Here is a 21,036-nt window from a genome sequence, read left to right on the forward strand (position 1 = left end):
TTTCGGCACTGCAAAGTGGTGCACCAAAAGAGCCCCATTTTGGTGGGATCAACCGATGCGTTGGTTTTTTCGGCGAATACCTCTCGACTTACCTTGTCTATATGAAGAAATTCGCCATATGCGAATAAAACAATCCACCTTGTCTAAGTTGGGATTCCGCTTCAAATCAAGATGCTTATTGACTCCAGCATAGCTCCGCATCTACGCATCCAACTGCTATCATCCTGAGTCATAAATCTTCGGCCTGCACGTTCAGACGGCCCTCACTTTCATTAGTTAGTGAAAACCATCATCTACGTCCCTGGGTTTCCGTCAACCTTATGTTCTACTTGAAACCAAATTGCACGGAATTACGGAATATACACTCATTTGCAAACTAATTTGGTTTTTCGAGAGACTCACCTGGAACCTCTCGTTTGTGATGTTTCCAGGCAAAGGACGAAACCGATCGTGGGTTGTCGACGGAGTTTCAGCAACCTTATGGGCAGTACATTACAAATATATACATGTATCGCGATATCTCGAATATCGTAGCGAATGAAACATGAGGCGGCCTGGTGCAGCACATTCAGTTGCCGGGAAACATCACAAACGAGCGGTTCAGCTGGGTTCCATGTGAGTCTCTCGAAAAACCAAATTAGTTTGCAAATGAATGTATATATATCATCTACGTCGTTCGTTTGCGCACATATTGTTTGCTACACCAAGGGAGGTTTAAGTTTCAGTTGTCTTGTTCCACTGGTTAAATTTATCTGAGGGAGAATTGCTTTCCCATGTGAGTTGTGCACACCGAGTCAACAGTCGGTGTATCACATAGGATAAAACCTGACTGAATCTTTCACTAGCTAGTATTTTTGGACGTCTCGATAAAAACTGGTGTTCGTCGTCCTTTTACACTGCGTTTTTCAATAAGATAACCACAGGCCCAATACCGTTGGCATCTATCAGAATGTACTCCTAACGATACCTGGTTGATCGAATTCATCTTTTATCTGATCATTTTATTCTGGATGTGGATTCGCTCGCTGAGTAAGTCGATCCACATTTTCAAGTGCAACGCGGTGTTCCCCATATCCTTACCAAATCAGGATCTAATCACTTAGTCTCTAATGAACAATTATTTCCACCAACTTATGAAGCGGTAGACCACAGACTTTTTCAACATAACAGAAGCAACACACAGATGTAAAAACCCATCCAGCGATCGGCACATGAATATTGCTATATGGTGCCTCGAATAGGACAACCACTGTGTCCAACGTCAAGCTCCTCTACAGATATGCCCGGCAGTTTGACATAACATAAAAGTCACAAAAACGTGATGGTTTCATCGTCAAGTTCAATGATCCCCGCTTGTGATGTATACTGAGGGTAACCGATGGGGCCAACTGTGGTGGTCACAAATCCTTTTTCACAGTGGTTAGACAGGCGCAGGATAACGTTTAATTCCCCTGATATGGGGAAGGAAAAGACTTGTTGAAGGCCAATGGAGGAAAAAGTGACAAGCTTTACAGAGTCCTTTGGGGAGGTTGGGTGACTGGCGCATAAATTCAATGGCTTGGGGTCACAGCAACGAGGCGAGTGGGTCCCTTTGAGATGAAAACCCATACTAAGGAGAGGGGGATACACTGTATAACCACAATGAACTCATTGTGAAACCTACGGTAAAAGCATGTTATTTTTCTGACGAACAACCAGCGTACATTAGAATTTACCCAAGGCCTCCAGTTTTCACTATCAAGCCGACCTGATATGCGCTGTTGATCAGTTTATTTATGAATTTTTTTCTACAAAATCGTATCGAGTTTAGCCAAAAAGGCAAAATAAAACGAGCAAAATAGTCTTTCGGTTTTAAAAAGGTCGCTAAGATTGCCGGTCTTACAAAAGAGAACACCGAGTTTGATGTGATGGATAAAAGCTGAGGTCCAAGTAACTGTCTATTGGGCATCTCGCGGTCGGACTGAAACAGGAAAGTATAGTGCGAAATGTAAGCAAAATTTCGAACTTTTGTGCTTACAGGTTTTCGACTGATATAGATGAAGGGGCTTTCCCCAAAAAATGTAGAACGGTGGACACCCAACTAAAGGTATCAGAAAGTCAAAAAAGTGCCTGCCTCTGATGCTTGTTGTAAATATTTGCAACTGACAAGTTGATGGTCATTTCCACTTACAGCGTTGGGTACTGCTATATTGATTTTACCATTGCAATGAACATACATAAATCGCAATGTGTTGACATTTCAGTAACTTTCATCGGTCCCAAACATAAAGCACACTGGCAGTTAAAGTGAAAGTGTAAGGGTCGATGAATAGGGTGGATCGAATAAAAATTGGTGTGGCAGACACCAGAAGCGCTTGCATCGCGCTTCGAAAGCCAAAAAAACTCACAACTACTCGGAAAAAGTTAGATCAGCCAATTAGACTGGGAGTCTGTCACTTCCAGTCGAGGCCCAAACCAGAGTTCGGCAAAGAATGACCTTATACTAAATAAGTAATACCTACCAGAAGCTAAAATTTGTGCCGTCGCATGGGGCTTCGAAAGCCAAAAAATCTCACAACTACTCGGAAAAAGTTAGATCAGCCAATTAGACTGGGAGTCTGTCACTTCCAGTCGAGGCCCAAACCAGAGTTCGGCAAAGAATGACCTTATACTAAATAAGTAATACCTACCAGAAGCTAAAATTTGTGCCGTCGCATGGGATCGTCAATGGACCGCCGGTGAAGCGCTCTTGACATGGGAGCATGCAGTCGTGCTGTTCTCGGGGGAACATCCAGCTTAACCATTTGAAAGTTTTGTACGGGTTGTAGAAGCGATTCATCGGATTTCGAACGTTTACGGAGTGAATTCAAACGTGGAAGTGAATTCAGAGTATCCATTGGTATTACCCTCATCGTATCTTGCTGAGGTGCAAATTGGGATGTCTGAAGGTTCAATACGGGCCATCCGGATTGAGTTACGTTCATATGTGGATGTCCCGACTCCGTTGAAATAACACGTGGATTCGATGCAATGTGAACAGGAAAATGCTTGCCCAGGAGTACTTGTTTCGTTTTTTTGTGCTGCCCTGTGCTTGTAATTGGAGTGCTGTTACCCTTAATCTTTGGAATAAGGAAACGCAAGAGAAATCTTAGATTATCTTCGGTGAAAATTCAGATCAAAACAGTAAGGCGAAAGCAGGTTTGAGGTTGAAAACATGACATGCTCGGGCGCTATCCATCCTAGATCGGGGTTCAACACGTTGAGAAAGAACCGCAGCAAACGATCGCTAGGAGTTTAGTAACCTTATGGTGAAGCAAAGGATTCCTGGAGCTGTTAGCTTACCAAAAAATCAAGACCAATAACTTGAGGATGAGTTGATGAGTGACAAAGCGTGACTGAGTGCAAGCGAATGAGAGATGGTAGGATGAAGCTCCACAAGGAAACTGGAAGCCTATTTCGCTCCTCCAACAGCTGGCGCTGACAATGCAAAGTTAGTCAACCAACAAGCTACATCGCTATCACTAGTAGCAGTCCTTCGTCAAACAGGACACGCAACTTACCATCAAAAGTATCCTATTTGAACGCCCGGAGACGCTTGTGCGTGGGGAGACCTATATTAAAAGGCGAAGCAGCAACTAACGGGCGTGTGGTTTTAACTCATCAGCATCTCCAGGACAGGGGACAAAAAAACACACCTTGGAGTTATGAGTGACCGACCAGCACTGCGATTACAAGCCTTGTGATCCGTGAGATCTTCTGCTGAAGGTTGCGGGCTTCCATTCATTCATGGGACTCCGGGTTGCCGATGATCCATCATTTTTACCGCAGGTTCACTTATCTTCGAATGACAAATGGAGACTTTCCGGATCTAAGAAGGATACGAATGCTCGCCGACTGATGACGAATAAATCCCGTCTGCTCGATTCACTCAACGCAACATTACATATGGACTGAAGAGTGCTTCCTCGAAACATGTCCGTTTGTAGTCCCGATATCCAGCACTCTATTTAATGACCCTCATTGTAATGAGATTGTTTCTCCAACAAGGGTAACTTCATCTTCCCCAAACTGATTACTTTCGCTCTCGACATTCGTCGGTCTTTTTAACCAATATGGCTTGCTATCTCGGTCATTGAGCTAGGTTGGCATCCATTGCTCCTCGACATATATAAAAACAATCGCACAAAGACAACGGTTAAAAGTATTGAGACCACAATACACCCTCTTCAGTATGCCTTCGTGAACATGCAAGTAAATTCGGTTGGATTGGAAGCGACCGGGATTCCGAGGGACGAAGGTTTAGAACACATAGAGATGAGCTTAACTCTCGCTATGCAATAGAATCAGATATCAGGGTCGGGAGCATCGGAACCTAAATCTCCTGTTGTTTGTATCTGATTCAACCACAGTCAGGAGTGGCCACAGGGTTTCGACATCCAATCTGCGTCACCGGGCTGTTTGGGAGGGGAACTAAGAGAGTTCCGCACACAATACATTGACGGGTTTTTGGCAAGTGATGAAGAAGAGTTCGTGGTAATTATTATGGAAGATTAACTAGTGTAACCACATCTGACAATTGACCTCAGGTTCAGGTATACTGATATGCTTTAAATAGGATCACTTGCCGTAGAATGGGGTGTTGGATCCATAGATAATAAAGCTGCCAGGTTGGAAAAAAGATTAGAAATTTACGAGACAATCAAGGCCGGAAAGTGCACTGGCAGAAAAGTATGGCACTTGATAAGCTCAGACTCAATAGACAAAAAATTTTCTTTATGTGAATATCTGAGCTTCGCAACACACGCTCGCGATATGTCGAACATCAGAACATGTAGGTAGGTTTAGAGCGGCCCCACCTTCATACGACGGAAAATCCTTGCAAGTAGTGAACTTCCGGTCTGTTTGGTGTTGTTCTCTGGTAGATAACACTCAGAGGTGAAATTTTGGACTCTTGTTGGCGCCGACCATTGGTGAGCTTCACGGGATGCTAATGTTGCATAAATGGGATCTCCTGACTGAAAACGTTGCTAGAAATGGGTAAATAAGATGTAAAAATTAATCATCGACGAAAACTTGGAAATTTAGAAAAGAAATTTAGCTTCCATAAATGCTTGCGAGACGGAAGAGTGCCATTGAAACTTTCCGTGTGTCCCAATTAAGCACCCAACAAGGTTGAGGCTCCGATTAAATATGTTAAATAAAACGGACATTTCTCCACCTCTGAAGAAACCGAGCTTCGATTCCAAATCCGAGTCCTACGAGGGATCACATGAGTTGGATTACATGGTATCGTGTGCGGAGTATTGGTTTGGATACTTCCAAGGACAAAAGTTGTAAGTGTAGGCTTGTTAGACGTGCATCCAGTTGGGGGCTGCAAAGAATCGAGTGTATATTCCGATCGATTGAATATAACGGAGTCGTACTAAACTGTCGTGAGGCATAGCAGTGAGACGAGAAAAGGTGAATCAGTTGATAGACAGACTACGTGGAGTGAGGACGCATGGACTTGGCAACAGACGAACCATCCAGTTATGGATGATAGCCTGCACTGATTCATGGACCAGCTCGAAACCAAAAGAATCAAACCAAGTCAACTTATCACAAGCACGGTGAAAACCATAGGCTGATCCAACTTCGCTTCAGGACAATGATGTACGTTGGGTGAAGCAATGAAAGACAGCTTCACTGCTAGGGGGTCACTAATTGACACATGCCCTCCTCAGTCGAGCGATGATGGAGAACGAAAAAGACACCATCTGTGAAGGTGCTTATCTGATATTTTAAGGAGCAAGTTAATGATGACCAGGCTCGATGGTATACAAGACATGTGTGACATGAAGGAAAGTGCTGATAACCGAGAGTACCGGGTACCAAGCTCGCTTTCACTATGAAATGTTGAAGAAAAACCAGCCTCCAGTAATCAGCAATAGTTAGCACAACGCTCAGCGGGAAGCCCCTGTCTATGTTTTGCTCTAGAAAGGCGATACATGTTCAAGGAAATCCAGTAGCATGACCCTTTAGTGGAAAGCAACATGATGTCAGCCATTATTTGTTCGCAGATTTAAGCACTGGAAACTCCCCGTCACCATTCGAGAGGGTGGTACTCGATTCACACAATATATATTGTTTGGTTTCAGATTCCACCTTAAAGTTAACATCGTCAGATCAAGCATGATAAATAGGCAGTGAAAATCACTTTTCAGTCATCTGATAGACCTATATCGATTCTGAGTAGGAGGGATTATCGTTTAAACGAGTACTGGTGTAACGGGAAGCCACGGTATACGTGACAGATAGTGTTATATTTCCTGGGAAACATAAACACTGTGTCAAGAAAACAAGTGCAAAAATCATAACCGTTCGACTTGGCTTACATCGACTGTTATCGATCAAACAAAGGAAGAAAAAGTAGAAAAAGTTTGACAGAAACAAAAGTAGTCCAATATGCTTCTACTCCCGTGAATGAATGGAGATTAGCTAAGAAATTTGTATGCAAGTGGTTTGGTAGACCGTTCGCCTGGGGAAACGACGTGGTCACGAAAATTAACGGAAAAGATGCAGTATTTACATAAACTTTGGGCAGATCGATAACAATATGCAATAAAACCAGCTATATTAGCTGACGACAAGATAACACATGCATTGGGGTAAGTTTCACCTTGATCAGGGGATTACAGGTATCTACAATGTCCGAATCCTTTCAGGTCGAAGTGAATCAACTTAAACAGGAGGTCAAATCTTGAAAAGCTACGGTGGATTAACCGGTGGAATGATGAAATCCTCATGGCCTCAGTAGGTACCGTACCCGTTCTATAAAGTGACCATTCCATAATGCGACTGCGTAGTTGCACACGTCGGCAGCAGAAGACAGTCGATTGGGCTCTTTAAAACAAGACTACCTTTATATGACAGAATATGCCGGGCATTTTCCAGCTCATACTGGAGCAGGAGTGTTAGATTCTAGGAAGTGCACACAGCAAGATTTTAACGAAAACGCTGAAGTACGATAGACAGTGCAGTGCATTTCCGGAATGGTGTAGGCCATCCAGTTGTTTCATTCACGCGGGGGATGTTTTTGGTCCTAGGTATATGGCACTACGTGGTGATTAGCCTTGAGCAGAGGAAAACTTGTTTGACAGTCTGTGGTGAGCTTCCAAATAACTTACGGAAATTTCCTTGGAGGTCACCATCACCTTCATATCGGCGAGCGGTATTTCCCCAGAACCAGTCAGTACAGAGCTGGGAAGAGAGGAGCAGAGCTGCCGCCGTGTTTCAGTAGCTCCTTTCTGATGGATCACCTTCTGATTCTGTTGGATCACAAAACTGTTCATTGAGGGAGTCATGTCGGATAAACAGCCGGGGGTATCATTTGGAGTTTCCCGAATGATTGATAAGGTCCTAAAATCCTTGGTCGCAGGACCACAACTCTACGAAAAGAGTGAATGTTAAAATGACAAATACGTGAATAATTTTACAACACTGAGGCCAAAATCACTTGAACAGTAAACGAACGACTCTGATGGAAACAGGTGAAGTGGAAGTAGTTCGGCAATAAAACCCTTGTTTACTGCTCACGTCATCAAGTGATGGCATCACTCTGGCACCAGCAAAAACAATCGGATGTCAGGGGTTTTGAGAATTATGAAGCTCAAGGACCACTAAATGAGCACTGGGACGGTCACGTGGTTTCCTTGTCTCTGGAGCTTGGAGGTAGATAGATATGTTGTAACGCCTACAAGACGCTAACCGAGATAGCAATTACCTAAATGCACTAACACTAGGACGACTACTTGGTCGTTTTTTGGTCGCAAACTACATCTCAGTATGATACTCATGAACCCACATAGATAGAAGCACAAATACTCAGTGAATGTCCATTCTGAAAGCAACAACCTTTGGTTCACTAAAATGTAGTGCATTCCTTCATGGGGAAATCAGAAAGTTTGAACAAAACTATCTTGATTCTTATGACACAGAGCTCGATCATGAGAATATTTAAGTAAATTGAGTGATTTGTTGGATGCATGCGACACTATCATTTAGTTGTCTTACCACATGTAAGAGTCCATCGACAAGAAATGGTGTATCACTGATGACAATACGGGAGTCTTTCAGAGTTCTAGGTGGGATTTTAAGTTCGGGCGTTATCACTAAATTCGTGGCGAATAAATCGCCCGACTCTATTTCCGTCTTCATAAGTGCATTGGGGGGGGGCAGAATAAAGAGTGACATTGAACGACATATACAGCGGGCTCGCCTACCACCCGTCTATTTTTTTTATTTAACTGATTTCTTATGCTCTATTGCGTAACCCTTTTTGAGGTAAAACATTTTTCAATTCCGGTTCACTTTCAGGTCCTGGGACATGTCTGGTCAAGGTAATAGGAGCTCAGTGAATGATTGATAAAACCCAAAAATCGGAAGCCTGGACCTTTGGACACGGAGGTAGACAGCACAAAAACCAGTAATGATCAGTTGAACTTAATGGTGTTCTCCCACTGACCGGAACATCCCTGGCTAAAAGCATATTAGGGCCGTAATGTGGGCACTACTACTGATTCCCAATAGGGAGGAAACAGCTCTCCAGTATTCAAAGGGGTTCATATGTACGAAGAAGTCCCGACCAGGATTTTTAAATGGGAGTAGAACCGTTGGGGAAGGCTTAAACGCAACCACCAGGCCACTCTTGACATAACTGCTGTTGATGTACAGCAACAGGTGGGTCTGTAGACCATCTGAGGCTCAATTGTACTTATATTACACACACAACCGTTGAATTTATGTGGGGGAAGTGAAGTTCTTCAGAACATTGAAGATCCAGAAGTGTAACAGCGTGAAAACCCTTCAGGTTGAACAGTACATAATAGCGGGATTCCCTCTGAATATATTTGCCTCCTACTACGACCACCTCTATGGTGTCACAGAATTTGTCAGCTTTTGAAGTACCAACTGGCAATGAGAAGGAAGGAAACTCCCAACTGCAACGAGTCCTTAAAGTGGTAAAAAAGCCAAAAGAATCAAGGTTCCCGAATTAAAACCTGTTGAAAACAGATTGTATCCACAGATTCAAAATATCTGGTTCGTAATTTTTTGTAGACTCCCACTTTTGGTTTACCCCCGGAAACACCCTCGATCGTAGGATTCCTCTCAAAAAAGAGCGCATTCGATCAGTGCCTGCGGTGGTGGTACGAGATGGGGATGATCGTGGTTCACGAGGATGATTTCATACCCAGTGTTTTCGTTGCAGCAGTACGGTAACCCACGTGCGACGTGGTTTGCTTCGTTCACTGCATTCATCCCATTCTTCCGACCGTAAGGAAGTACCGAGTGGGGGTTGGCTGTATGATTTATAAAAGCGTCCCATTATCTCCATTCAACCCAGTCTGGACGGGTTAACGATTCCTTTCACGTTGAATTGCACAAGCTATATTCAAGTTCATCCACTTCTGGTTTTATGAGATGCATAACCTTAATTTCCGTCCTTCCAAATGGCTTCCCAGCTTCTTAGGAATTCATTTAGTGCCCTAGCGGTTCCAACCTAGTACCCCGTCAAAACCAGATCGATATGCAAATGAGTGTATTTCGCTAATAAACATGTAGCCTTTTCACTATTGGTTGGTGGAAACCGTATCCACTGGTTTTACGATCGATGGTACGAGATGAGCTTGCACTTCCGAATACCTGGACTAGTTGTATTTTTATTCAAACGTCTTTTATCTTGGGTATTGCCTCCCGAGTTTTTTGGTGTCATGTATAAATCTTATGTAAAGGCTGAATAAAGGCACGTGTAGAAATAGATTTGGCGTGCGAAATATACAGCTATTGGAAACAATTCTTGTTAGCCAATTCAAACAGCAGTTGGTACGCTGGCATACAGGATTGCGTAAAATTGCTTCAACGCCTGATAACTCACGATATTGCTTGACATTGTGGCGGAATGGCGTAAAGGTTCGACATGACTTTACTTGGAAGATAAAGGTTAGGTTGTACGACGAGAAAACGCACAGTGACTGGTTTTGGGGCAACTGAATGAGGCATCTGGCAGACGATTTCTGATATCTAAGACGCTGCCTAGCAGGAAAGGCCATCGAAGACTTTCATCAAAGTGACCACACAAACGACCATATATACTTTCGAATGAATATACGGATGCGCAGCAAATTTTTGTGGGCTTCCTAATGGTGGATGCCCTATGTGAGTTATCTGACACATACCACTTAGGTTTGCCCTAAACGTGTATTTGAACCTAATCAACTTTGAAAAAAGTGATAATTTATGAATAACTCCACTTAAATAGCCGGAAAAGATTTTGGAACGGTTAGAAATATGGATGTTACAAAGTCCCAGTCAAGCCATTTATTCTACGAAAGCGCAACCATCCTGTGGCGCATAGATGTGTACCGGGTCTCGAGTTGACGACCAAATTATTATACTACGGCGAACGGTTCACACTTGAAAACCAGAACACGCAGTGTTTTTGTATTGTGATAATACCTCGCAGTAGGAACGGTGATCATCAGTGGCATCGACACCCCCCGGCAGTGTGATACCGAAAGAATCGGTATTCTGACTTATTCAGAATAGTCAATCTATGATAACCGTCGGGCAGAAAGCTACACAATCGAGTGTGAAATAGGTGGCAATATTTCTAAAGAAATGTCAGCATTTTGACTCGCACTGTTCTCCTCTCCGAAGATCAAAGGAATCTACTGTCGAGTAAAAAGTGCGAGTGACTAGTGAAATTGATTTTGCTGCTGTCTATGTAGTTAGCATGAAAGTGACTCTAGGTCATTTTTCAACACCCCGCTTATTCTCTAGTAGCTCTTCCTGATATTCACGGTTACTAGAGCACATAGGCAAGTTTTCAATCCCCTTCATCATCCAGGAATTGACAAGGCACGAAAAAATCTAGGGGCGCTCGAATTCCTTTTGCTTCCTTAGAAAGGGATACCTAAAATCTAATGTATGAAGCCTCTCCGTTCTAGTAGCACAATTCCGAAGAAACATGGATGTGTGAATAACCGCCTCACTTAAATCAAATTCCGTTAAGATTTTGCAGTATTCAACTGTGATTAGCAGTGAGGCGAATGACAAATGTGCAGTATGTTCCACTCCGAATGCACCCGTTATGCACACAAATCACAATTGTTAACTGAAGGAAACAAAGACTGAGTTCGCTATTACGAAAAACAGTTAATTCCAATGCAACCGACTTGCAGACCAGTTACGGCACTACCCAAAGCGATCTATCTAGGAAACCGATTCCGGAAGCTTCCATAATTTTTTCTTCTTCTTCTACGACCTGATAAATGGATGCCGTATCCCGTGCATTATCCCGGTCCTCGTAGTGGCTTCCCTCTGAGGTAAGATTACTATACACCACTTGCCAAGCATAAGGGGTAGCACCATAGATCCTGTTTTTTCTGAGTCCCCCACTTGGTTCCTTGTGCAATTTTATCTCTGTGGTTGTGGCTTACTCTTGTCCTTAGTTGTTGATAAATCGGGTCGATCTCGATATATTTGTTTATGGTGTCTTTTGTGTAGTCCCATGGTTCCACAAACTCGTGTTCCTTCATTGTTCCTACTTGAGTTAGCATTTGAACATTGTTCAAGTCAAACTAGTTTTGTTTCTGATCTGATGAGGGAGGTTGACAGTCCCCATTATCAGCTATTCTGTTTTCATATGTTATGTTACAGAGCTTCCTTCCTATTTATTCATTTTGTATGAATAATCAGTAATTTTAACCGTTTACTATTGAAGAGAGGTGGCCAGGGTAAACTGAACCTCGAGGGACATGTGTATCAAGCTACAGTACGGGTTTTTTGTTGTATGACTGTGAGACTTGGCCTATTCAAGCAGCGGAACTGGGGTGTCTTCAGGTGCTCGACAATCGTTGTCAGAGAACCATAACTCGCGTGGGTTGGTGTCGGCGAATCCGTAATGAGGCAGTTAGGAAGCGCGTTTTCGGTTGTGTTGTGTAACGGTCCATTGAAGAATGTGTCCAGCACCAGAACTTGTGTTGGTCGGGACATGTGTTGCGTATGCCGAAACATTGTTTGCCGAAGGGTGTGCTGTTTTCCATGTCGAATTCAGAGTGGAGTAAACAGAGAGGCGGCCAACCCTTCACTGGGCAGAGGGATATGAAGGAGATCACGTCACGGTCGGGTGCTGTCGGTGCTACTCGCCACGGCAGTGAAGCATCGATGTTGAACTCTGATGTCATGCTCTCCATGATGTTGTTGATGATGATGATGATGATAATAATAACTAGGGTAAATGCCACTATGTTGTTGAGTGTCCAGACAGAAGTTACTAAAGTCGACGGATGTGAGGCTTGTGATGTGGTTTTCCCAAAGACTGACGACAGTAAATCTGTCATGCAATCAGAATGTCAGGCATACATATATTGATATGGACCCCGTTGTAAAAACAGACCATACAAGGCCCTATCTACATTGTCCTCTTGATCAAACTATCCAGAAGGCCAATCGGGTTTGATGAAACAAAATATGTCCTCGTGATGTGCAATTATTTTGCATTGTTTGCCAAGGCAAGCCGTTGCAACGTAAACGTAGACCGGTTGAAACTTCTACAGGTGCAGAAACAGAAGAAAAACGGAGGTGCGCCGAGGATGCTTCTCAATATGACTACCAAGCACGGAGCACATAGAACAGTCAAGTTACCGGTGTGGTTCCAATTGACACGAGAATGATTTTCCGAATACTGATAAGCAAGTAACACTATGGATATCCAAAACTTTACCTCATTTGTCAACAAAAATCGTTTATATACATGCGGAATCGGAAATGATGGTATGGTATATTGCATTTGACGGATCACAATGCGCGATTGGATGACAGGTAACAGAAAATACCCAATTTTTGGTATTTCGGTAGAAATTAGCCGCGAAGAGCAAAAAACTGAGATGGAAGATGTTATTCCTAGTGTAATTACCGTGAATATTTGAAACAAACACATGGACAAAAAGTATAAAGTGGAGTCTTTTCGTGTGTGTTTGGAAAGTGCTTGGGATGGATGAAATATCCACAGAAAAACGATGCATATTTTTTGTAGCACATCATTAAGTAAGAAAACACGGAAATTTGCGCGCCTAATGTGGACTGTTTTTCAGGCTAAAAATGAACGAATGCATACAATACGCAGAAGCAAGTGAGCCAGGGGGATGCTCATCTAGTTCAAAAGAATGTATTCAAGCTATTGCGCAATTAGGGCCGCGGAATAGGTGGGTCTTTAGTGGTTGGTAATCAGTCAAACCTAATTCCAGGGTCTCACTTATTTCGAGCAACCCTTATCAATCGACATCATCTTTCCAAAGGCACCGCTAAGTGATCACATTTCGTGGCACAAGGAGAAGAAGCTTACCATCGCCAAACACAGAATAAGATAAACCTATAAATTCTCATGCGTTTTGGCAGGTTTTATTTTTGGTCAAACCAGATCTATCATTTCGATCTACAGAATCGTTATCAACACATTCATGAAATAACAAATGGTCTAATTCCCCAAACATTTTACAGATGGATTGATTTAGGAAATTGCGTGGGTATACTCCAGACTCATGAATCATTCAACAGTTTGAGAATGGGGCATTCCGTTATGCCGTTGTGGTTGAACTAGTTTCATGAATGGAACAATGTGCTGAGTGTGAATTAGCTCCTCACCAGAGAGGACTATAAAATTAATTTCTAACCTGAATCTGCCAAAATAGCGTAGACGCTCCACAAGTCCGGATAAAAATTCATCATTTTGAAATGGCAGCACTCTTATCTATATCCATAGCCTATGTGATACGATGGCATATTAGCCCGCTTCACTCGCCTTATCACCGATGGATATTGAAAAACGTATTTTCAAGCATCGATCTCTCTGGTCACTGATCGTCGAAAACCTGACATCAACTTCTCTTATCATCCCTGACACCACGTTGGTACGACACACTGATTGCAAGTCTGTTGGACCGGATAATTCCAAAGCGCATAATCATGTGTCTGCTCAATGCTGTCGAGTTTAGTAGTGTAGCTTGTCAAAAACTGCATACATCCGAACTCATTTTGTTTAGCCCTTGGCCGACCACGGATTGCGACTGTCAAGTTTGATTATGCCGACCGCACTGTTATGCATCGTAACTTATTAAATTTCTGTTTTGCAACGAAATGGTCTTTAGGTAGAGCAATGAGCAAATGCATAGTAGCCGAAGAATGCATTGGATCTGCCTCAGAATGCCGTACTTTAAAATAAATTAGTAACAAGTCTTTGTTGAACTGGTCAGGTAGATTGTCGTTCTAATTCCCACACGGACGCTTCACCCTCCTGTGTATACATGCTTTTTTGGTGACTAGTGTAGTTTCAAAACAATCCGGAAAAACTTGGAATAAACTCTGTTACCTCGAACTGGATCTGTCTCTTATCTGTGGTGAACTCAGGATCAGGGCAAACTAATTGTAGAGGTTCATTCCGGTTTTCTTTGTCTTTTTGTAAAACGGTCCTAAAGTTGTGATCCGAGTGTTGGGCTGGGTCTGAACTAGGGTCCGAATGCGTGGGCCAACGACACAGTTTCTGCGAGTCTGGTTTGACAGCACACATTGGTGGCATGACAGCAAAGTTATGTTCAGAAGAGGTCGGGCAGTCTGTGATTGGAGTCTGAAACAAAAAGCGGGTTCGGATATCGCAAGCTGATGAACACGGAACCACGATGATCAACAATGGGATTATTGATAAAGGAGACAAGACAGCCCGCTTCATAACAGTCGTAAAAATGATCCGTAGCCACTTTGGAATAAATTGTTCATTCCAGAACCACATGAAATGCTAGGTCAGACAACGAGTGTAAGAGGCATGTTTAAACCGTCCCACACTTACGAAGAATACGATTTTCAACATCATTGTGAGCATAACAGCAGCGTGCAATACAGAGGCATCGTTACCACACAACCATAATTTGTCTGAATGGCATATTGTGAAGGAAAGAATAAAACTGGATAGGGAAGGAACCTACACCAATCATACCAAAGTGCCTACACCAGAAGACAATCATTCAAACATTCCATATAGGGAGGGTCCTTTCTATGTATAGTGTTGTTCTAGCGCCCAACGAAGTGTGAATATTTGGTCAACGCAAATTCTACCAGGTCGGTATCCAGCTGGCTTCTCTTGAATGAGCGTTTCATGATCCACCATAAGGCAACGAAAAAGTGATGCCAAGACTCGGGTTCCGACTAGAGTCAAGTTGATCTTCATTTAGGTGCCTCACTCACTATGGTTGTCGGGGACAGCCTACTTTTTCCAGATGCAGGTATATAGGTTAGCGAAGAAATACCTGGAAATCTTGCAACCATCTTTGAACTATGAAAGTGGAAAGTCATCTGAACCAGGAGATTGGTGGCGATTGAAAGAATAAATGCAGTCATAAACCTGTGAGGTGATAGGCTCCAAGTTCATCATCCAGAGTTCTAGTACAGTTCAACATTCCAACTGATTAGCAGCAGATGGCCTGCGAATTTGGCAAGCTGAGAACCGTGGGATGAACAGCAGGATGATTGGGACTACACATGAGTGGGACGTGGCTCAACTTGACTACCTTTGTAAGAGGTGTTATTGAAGAGATTGCACGCACCTGCTTAGAAGATGTAAAATAAGTGGCGCAGAGCAAACTTCGAGGCGATGTGCCTATGAAGGCTAACCGTCAGAGTGGCAATCAATGGGAAAGCATTGCGACAGAAAAGCTGGATGAGGAGCACTGTTCTTCAGTTTAATTCAGGTTTCCAAACGTGGAATGCATTTCATCACCATCTGGATGTCCACTTTTAACGCCAATCATGTTCGGTGATTCGGTGTACTTAATTATATTAATGGAGATGATTTTTACTCCAACATTTTCAGAAGATTGGGCTACACTCTGGAGCTAAAATGGCAGGAAGACCAACAAACTGACTTTGCAAAGTAGGATTCGTAAGACCTGTTCACCTTGCATCATTCTGACCCGAAGAACGAGCGAAATAAGAGTTAAGTGGACCCGTTGCAGTTGGACACCAATTAGGAGTTCAGCTTCCAAATGTGAAACATTTAACGGCCACAAACAAGAAACTGGGTAGTATGAGGAATAATGTTTAGATGGAACATCTACTGGTGGACGGAATTCAACAGGATGCCTGTCAAGAGATTAAAAACATCTAAACAAGGACTCTTCCCTCATTCGAAGGAGTACCCAGTGTCATGCTATGCCCAGTGACAAAAAGCATACTTTTATCAATGGAGTCAAATATTGTATAACCTGGATTTATTCTTTTGTTTCACTTTACTGATTAATCCAGCGAATACTGGCTAGTTGGTCACAAACCAAATGCAAGCCGATGTAGATATTCACACTGAAACAGGTAAATTTCATGCCTCTCATTAATTTGTTCCTGATTATTGAATGTTAGGTTTGATTGTGTATTCAGTTGTCTGTTAGAATGCTCGTTTTAAAAAAATTTGAGATTGTGCTCCATTCACGTCAAACTGACCGTAACTCCAGCGGAGGAATGCAGTTCATATCGTGGGCACTCATCACATCGCACGAAATGCTCTGCTGAATCAATCGAGCGAACAGAAGTAACAGTAAAAACCCGTCATAATGAAGCAATACAATTTGTTTTAGAATCACAGTCGTAAGATCTAAGTCTTTCCGAAGTTGTCACCCGCGACTGTGAAACTCATTGTATGGCACGAACCACATTCGAGTCTGTCAAAAGTTCCACGGTTTCGGAAACCCTGATGCTCTAGGAGTCTCATCTTAAGGTTGGGCCTGAGTCTTTTTTCACGTATGGTAGAAAACTATCCGACGAAATAGGGACATGTAGAATCCGAGATGTGAAAAACATCCGTATATCTGAAGGATGGTAGTTTTAACAGAATTAAGTATAAGGGGGTCACCTTGAAAACTTCCTAAATTTGCTTACTCTATGCAATCTTCCAGTGGCTAGTCAGATCCTATAAAGTAGGCGACGTCTCACCGGCCAAAAGTGTTCAGTGACCCTTTCATGGGTAAATAGGACCAGAATTAGTATAAACCTCGATTTAATTCCTCTATATAGCAGAATCCCTACCCTTAACACTACAACTCAAGGGTGAAGCGTATCTAGTAGTAACATCCGGTCAATTTGACCAAATTCAGCTCAGCTCTTGACCACAGCAAGATACTCAACCAAAAGCATAGATTGTACCAGCACGTGAAAAAATCAAACCGATCATCTGAATGCGGTTTCGAACTTCTCAAGCTACCTAAAAATCTGGGCTGCAACTTAGCTAAAATCCATATCAAATATCATCAAAATGGGATTCAGTTGTGGCTCACTTAAGCATTTTGATGTTCAAGCGAGCAAATCGGCTAAGAATCGAAGTGCTTAGAAACCCATTTGCATTAGCCCAGCTGAATGTTTTAAATTTGTTCTGAGGCGCCCAACACAGGTATAGTCACGCGGGTAAAGTTGGAGCATTAAACTGTATGACGGCTACTGGAGACAGTTCATTTGTCTACTCTAATGAGGCTAGCTCACCAGTGACTGACTGCTACAAAGGCTAATGGTTATCAATACAATGGACGAAACGAGATAGCCGTGAAAATCTGAAGCCATGTGAATTTGGGGATAATACTGCGCTTTTGTTGTCTTTGGTTTGAGAGGGCAACAGCAGGTGTGTACCGGTGAACTTCAGGAGGAAGCTGTCCTCGTGTTTATTGGGATTTGCCATCTAGTTTCAACTGGAATTCCGATTTGGGTCTGTGAAACTGGTAAAATCGTTATTCGCAGTAAAGTTATAGCCTTGACTGATAAGCCTATTCATTGAGCCTATTACAATTTTTTGGAAAAAAAAATGGCTGGCTAGGAGTTGTTTTCTACGAATGCCAAGATGGAGAATGTATTCTATTGGCATGTTTCACTCAATCAAGAGCGAATTTGAAAAACGTCACCCGAGGATGCTGAGGCGGTTGTTGTATACCGATTACCTTCCCTCAAGAACACCTGAATATCATCGAGGTTAACCCGAAAATTTTAGTGTTTTTAACCTCAAAACTCTCTAGTGGTTAATCGGTACACGTCTGGAACAGCTAAAGCATGAGATGATTAACTTCTGCAGAGAGTTGGCACAGGCGCTCAATATTTCATAATAGGTCATTCACACGCGAAATGCACTTTAATCAGACAATCACCTTCAGCGTGGTTTATCTCATGAACCAATGGTGGATGATTATCACAGTAGGTGAGGAGAGAGGGTGAATGAACCACCTGGCGGAAAAACCTTTTATTCTACTCATTTGCATTTTTAGGTTAAACTACATGTCCTGCATCACACAGCAATTAATCCGGTTAAAAACATTCTAGCCGAAGTTGGTCCGGAACTCCCAAGTGAACAGCCCTTCTGGACGACCGACACAATCGAGTTTGCAGTTTTTTTTCGACTGAGCAGCAAATAAAATGAGGCTTGTCGTGTAATGACCTGTCTGTGGGCGAGCAAAAGATCTCAAAATCCCCATTTTGACTGGAGTGCCTGTGAAGCCTGCTCCTTGTACCGAAATTGGGACCTACACGATATAACGGCGAAAGCTGCTTCAAGAAACAAACAGACTGCGTCCTAAGTTCGTTCTGGCTCGAGTAAATTAAGATCCCCTGCTTGTTTCGCTTATGGCTTCAGTGGTAGATTCTCCTACATTAAAAGCACCTGCCGATAGGTGTATTACGTAATTAGGTTACGCAAGCCAATAAGCCAAGTTACCTTGTTCCAAGCGCTGAGGATACCTGAACAAATCAGCTACACTCCCTAGCGAACAGATCAAGTTAAAACAAAGCCAGGATACAGAGGGACTAGGATGAGCCTAGCAAGATAGTTATGTCATGTAAAAACACCATACTGTAGCTCATGTGATGCTCACTCACGACTTATTGGCAGAAATAATCCCGGACAATGTTGGTTAGTTCATTGTTGCTCAGATATTGATGCAGATATAGAAGATTTTGCCAAATCATGGCATTACGCTCGGTCTCAAGCTACCCAAAATCTGTCTACTCCAAAGTCACGAAACAGAGCAAATAATGAGTGGTATCTGGTGAAAAATTTCATAGAATACGTCCGAAGTCTATCCCCTAGAGGCATTACGGGACCGTGACTAACACCCCTTACCGAGATCAACGGGGTGTTTCTACCTCTTATGAACAGTTGCAAAATATCTATCTGGGGAATCTGCGAAGCTTCCACACTCGTGGATCTCAGAGTATGGGGCTTTGCTTTTTACGCACTTAGATTTCTGATAATACAGTGAACTGTATATCCCAGCCGTTCAGCGGGATAACTTTCAGTTTTTTGTAAGGGTTCTTTGGTAAAACATTTGGTGGAGAAGAGACACTTGAAAGGTTTGGATGAAACCCTCAACATTTTAGGGCAGAATGGCTAAACAACCGAGCACTTGTTAAACCCATTCCACGTGATGGTGTGAAAATTTGTGATAGACGAGGCGCCGGAAACTGTAGACAAGGTAGGTCTGTGAATCACGAGCAGATATGCGGCCGCAGGTTCGGGAGCAACTTTCAATACTGACACAACGAGACAGACGAGCAAGGTAGACCTAGATTGTGGATAAAAACTACTTACTGTCTACAAAGAACCCTGTGACCTGACCGCCACCATAATTTTCATTGTAAACCTACAAAAACGCAAAATCAGAGGCCGTTCACATCTGCGATGCACCGCTTTTGAGGGAGACATTTTATCACTGACAACGGGAAGTACTAGAAATGGGTCATTTGGTTCAATACTCTGGAGAATTTACTTTCAAGTTGTTCTGCACAACTTATCTAGAGCGGAACTCGGTGCCTCACTGAATAGCAGATTGCTTTGGGATTTATGGGTTTGGCAGTTCACTTTTCCAACTACGAGCAGGATCTCATCACATTGTCACCGTTTTGAGTGGGGTCGGGTGCTCTTTGCGAGAAATGTTAAGTTCGTCCGAACATACAGAAAATCGACACAATTATTAAGTGCCAAACTGTATTGATCGTTTCAGTTGAGCACTTGATAGATCCGCTAAGAGACTGGTTTGGGCGCAACTAAGTAGCTTGATTTACAGTCGAATCAGGTTGCAACAACTGTGCGTTTTGCCTATTCATTATTTTCAGTTCGACAAGGGTTCGATAAATCTATCCTGACATGTAGATGATGGTTAACAACCTCCAACTGCGACCATGTTGTGGTGCAAAGTTCATCGACTGTGTACACAAATAGTGTTGAAACATACCGCTCAGTATTTGCCGAGCTATCTTTCTTCATAGTTAACTCAGTGAACTGTGATGTTTACACAAACGCATACAACGGCTAGTTAGAGCACTAAGTTAAATGGTGAGTTACTTGAGAAAACACGCTGTTCATAAGGTTTAAGAGAACTTTCCGACAGCCCACAGCCGGTTTTTCCATTTTTAGAGTTCATCAGATAGACGTAACCCTCGAGTCCAATCAACCGTATGTTTTACTTAGACAGCGATGTGTGTACAACTCAAGGAATAGAATGTGCAAATGAATTTGGTGTCACTGGAAGACTGAATCGGATCCCAGATAAATTTTGGCGTCTATCATGTTCTTCAGCTGAATAGGTCGCCTAATCGCCGCCTCATGTTTCAGTCGACATGATTTTCGAGTTATATCAGTATCCGTTATTGACAAACAACAGATTAAAAGGCTGCTAGTTTGCTGACTCAGTTCAGCTGTAGTTGGGCTAAAGTAAGTACCATCGCCCCCCAAATAAAAAGACCTCAGTAGGGCTCTTTGAAATTCAGCTTTACTACTACCAATTATCATTTATTTTTGAAGAGCATTTACTACTACAATTATCATTTATTTTTGAAGAGCATAGTCACAAACATAAAAAGTGAATGCAAGCTATGAATGCGAAAGAGTGACAGGAGGAAATGGGAGAAAAGAGAGAAACGTCTCATTCGAAATCATGCCAAGGACAGTGCCAGTCTGATGAGGTGAATCCCAAAGTATGTAAAGATTTTGGTATGGGAACA

The 21,036-nt window shown here is 42.7% G+C and overlaps 1 protein-coding gene across 1 annotated transcript in view; it reads right to left on the reverse strand.

The window, feature by feature from the left end:
- Nucleotides 1-1,754: 1,754 nt before the first annotated feature.
- The window catches only part of T265_11731 (hypothetical protein), a gene marked incomplete at both ends in the record, with an annotated part of 26,430 nt that continues 7,148 nt past the window's right edge, over nucleotides 1,755-21,036 (reverse strand). Inside the window, 5 exons of the mRNA XM_009178469.1 lie at nucleotides 1,755-1,960; nucleotides 2,670-3,098; nucleotides 4,836-5,006; nucleotides 7,146-7,406; nucleotides 14,387-14,641. Of these exons, the coding sequence (XP_009176733.1) occupies nucleotides 2,676-3,098; nucleotides 4,836-5,006; nucleotides 7,146-7,406; nucleotides 14,387-14,641 (1,110 nt within the window). The remainder of the gene's footprint in view (nucleotides 1,961-2,669; nucleotides 3,099-4,835; nucleotides 5,007-7,145; nucleotides 7,407-14,386; nucleotides 14,642-21,036) is intronic.

Source organism: Opisthorchis viverrini (genome assembly GCF_000715545.1).
Source record: "Opisthorchis viverrini unplaced genomic scaffold opera_v5_564, whole genome shotgun sequence".
In the NCBI taxonomy this organism is placed as follows: Eukaryota; Metazoa; Platyhelminthes; class Trematoda; order Opisthorchiida; family Opisthorchiidae; genus Opisthorchis; species Opisthorchis viverrini.